The 2,394-nt window shown below is 55.0% G+C and overlaps 1 protein-coding gene across 1 annotated transcript in view; it reads right to left on the minus strand.

Moving 5' to 3' along the window:
* Positions 1–462: 462 nt before the first annotated feature.
* The window catches only part of LOC123732692 (synaptogyrin-3-like), a 10,168-nt gene continuing 8,236 nt past the window's right edge, over positions 463–2,394 (minus strand). Inside the window, exons 4-5 of the mRNA XM_045711946.1 lie at positions 1,785–1,930; positions 463–746 (exon numbers count right to left, since the gene is read on the minus strand). Coding sequence (XP_045567902.1) covers positions 534–746; positions 1,785–1,930 — 359 coding nt within the window. The 3' untranslated portion in view covers positions 463–533. The remainder of the gene's footprint in view (positions 747–1,784; positions 1,931–2,394) is intronic.

The raw sequence follows: 2,394 nt of genomic DNA on the forward strand, positions 1-2,394 counted from the left end.
GGGAGGAGGGGACAGGGAGGGGGGGACAGGGAGGACAGGGAGGGACTAGTAGGACAGGGAGGAGGGGACAGGGAGGAGGGGACAGGGAGGAGGGGACAGGGAGGGACTAGTAGGACAGGGAGGGACTAGTAGGACAGGGAGGAGGGGACAGGGAGGAGGGGACAGGAGGGACTAGTAGGACAGGGAGGAGGGGACAGGGAGGAGGGGACAGGGAGGGACTAGTAGGACAGGGAGGAGGGGACAGGGAGGAGGGGACAGGGAGGGACTAGTAGGACAGGGAGGAGGGGACAGGGAGGAGGGGACAGGGAGGGACTAGTAGGACAGGGAGGAGGGGACAGGGAGGGACTAGTAGGACAGGGAGGAGGGGACAGGGAGGAGGGGACAGGGAGGGACTAGTAGGACAGGTAGGAGGGGACAGGGCGGAGGGGACAGGGAGGGACTAGTAGGACAGGGAGGAGGGGACAGGGAGGAGGGGACAGGGAGGGACTAGTAGGACAGGGAGGAGGGGACAGGGAAGAGGGGACAGGGAGGGACTAGTATATGGGGACCTGGTATGTGGGGGCTGGGGCTTCCAGCCCCTCTGTGAACGGGGGACTCTGGTAGTTGTCGCTGGGCTCGGTGGCGCCCCCGGTGGCGGCGGAGGGGTATGGCGTTACCGGGGCGACTCCGTCCAGATGGTCGGTGGTGAAGAGGGTCATGTCTGTTCCCAGGAGATATTTCTGGACGGCACGCACCGTCAGACCAGCCTGGAGGGAGAAGGAGGAGAAGGTGTGTCCAGGTGAGTGTGTGTATGTATCCAGGTGAGTGTGAGTGTATGTATCCAGGTGAGTGTGTGTATGTATCCAGGTGAGTGTGTGTATGTATCCAGGTGAGTGTGAGTGTATGTATCCAGGTGAGTGTGAGTGTATGTATCCAGGTGAGTGGGTGTATGTATCCAGGTGAGTGTGTGTATGTATCCAGGTGAGTGTGTGTATGTATCCAGGTGAGTGTGAGTGTATGTATCCAGGTGAGTGTGAGTGTATGTATCCAGGTGAGTGTGTGTATGTATCCAGGTGAGTGTGTGTATGTATCCAGGTGAGTGTGTGTATGTATCCAGGTGAGTGTGTGTATGTACCCAGGTGAGTGTGTGTATGTACCCAGGTGAGTGTGTGTATGTATCCAGGTGAGTGTGTGTATGTATCCAGGTGAGGGTGTGTGTATGTATCCAGGTGAGTGAGTGTGTGTATGTATCCAGGTGTGTATGTATCCAGGTGAGTGTGTGGATGTATCCAGGTGAGTGTGTGGATGTATCCAGGTGAGTGTGTGTATGTATCCAGGTGAGTGTGTATCCAGGTGAGTGTGTGTATGTATCCAGGTGAGTGTGTGTATGTATCCAGGTGAGTGTGTGTATGTATCCAGGTGAGTGTGTGTATGTATCCAGGTGAGTGTGTGTATGTATCCAGGTGAGTGTGTGTATGTATCCAGGTGAGTGAGTGTGTGTATGTATCCAGGTGAGTGAGTGTGTGTATGTATCCAGGTGAGTGAGTGTGTGTATGTATCCAGGTGAGTGAGTGTGTGTATGTATCCAGGTGAGTGTGTATCCAGGTGAGTGTGTGTATGTACCCAGGTGAGTGTGTATCCAGGTGAGTGTGTACCCAGGTGAGTGTGTACCCAGGTGAGTGTGTACCCAGGTGAGTGTGTACCCAGGTGAGTGTGTATCCAGGTGAGTGTGTATCCAGGTGAGTGTGTATCCAGGTGAGTGTGTACCCAGGTGAGTGTGTACCCAGGTGAGTGTGTGTATGTACCCAGGTGAGGATGGAGAAGAACGAGAAGGCGATAGAGGCCCTGGCTGCGTCGGCACTCCTGGTTGAGTGGCAGGTCCTCGGGGCGGTCCTAGACCACTGATTGGCCAGGAAACAGAAACTCACAAACCACAGGAACGTCCAGAAACCTGAAAACCACCAATCACAGCACACAGTCAGAGGACAGCCAACCAATCACAGCACACAGTCAGAGGACAGCCAACCAATCACAGCACACAGTCAGAGGACAGCCAACCAATCACAGCACACAGTCAGAGGACAGCCAACCAATCACAACACACAGTCAGAGGACAGCCAACCAATCACAGCACACAGTCAGAGGACAGCCAACCAATCACAGCACACAGTCAGAGGACAGCCAACCAATCACAGCACACAGTCAGAGGACAGCCAACCAATCACAGCACACAGTCAGAGGACAGCCAACCAATCACAGCACACAGTCAGAGGACAGCCAACCAATCACAGCACACAGTCAGAGGACAGCCAACCAATCACAGCACACAGTCAGAGGACAGCCAACCAATCACAGCACACAGTCAGAGGACAGCCAACCAATCACAGCACACAGTCAGAGGACAGCCAACCAATC

Source organism: Salmo salar, unplaced genomic scaffold (assembly GCF_905237065.1).
Source record: "Salmo salar unplaced genomic scaffold, Ssal_v3.1, whole genome shotgun sequence".
Classification (NCBI taxonomy): Eukaryota; Metazoa; Chordata; class Actinopteri; order Salmoniformes; family Salmonidae; genus Salmo; species Salmo salar.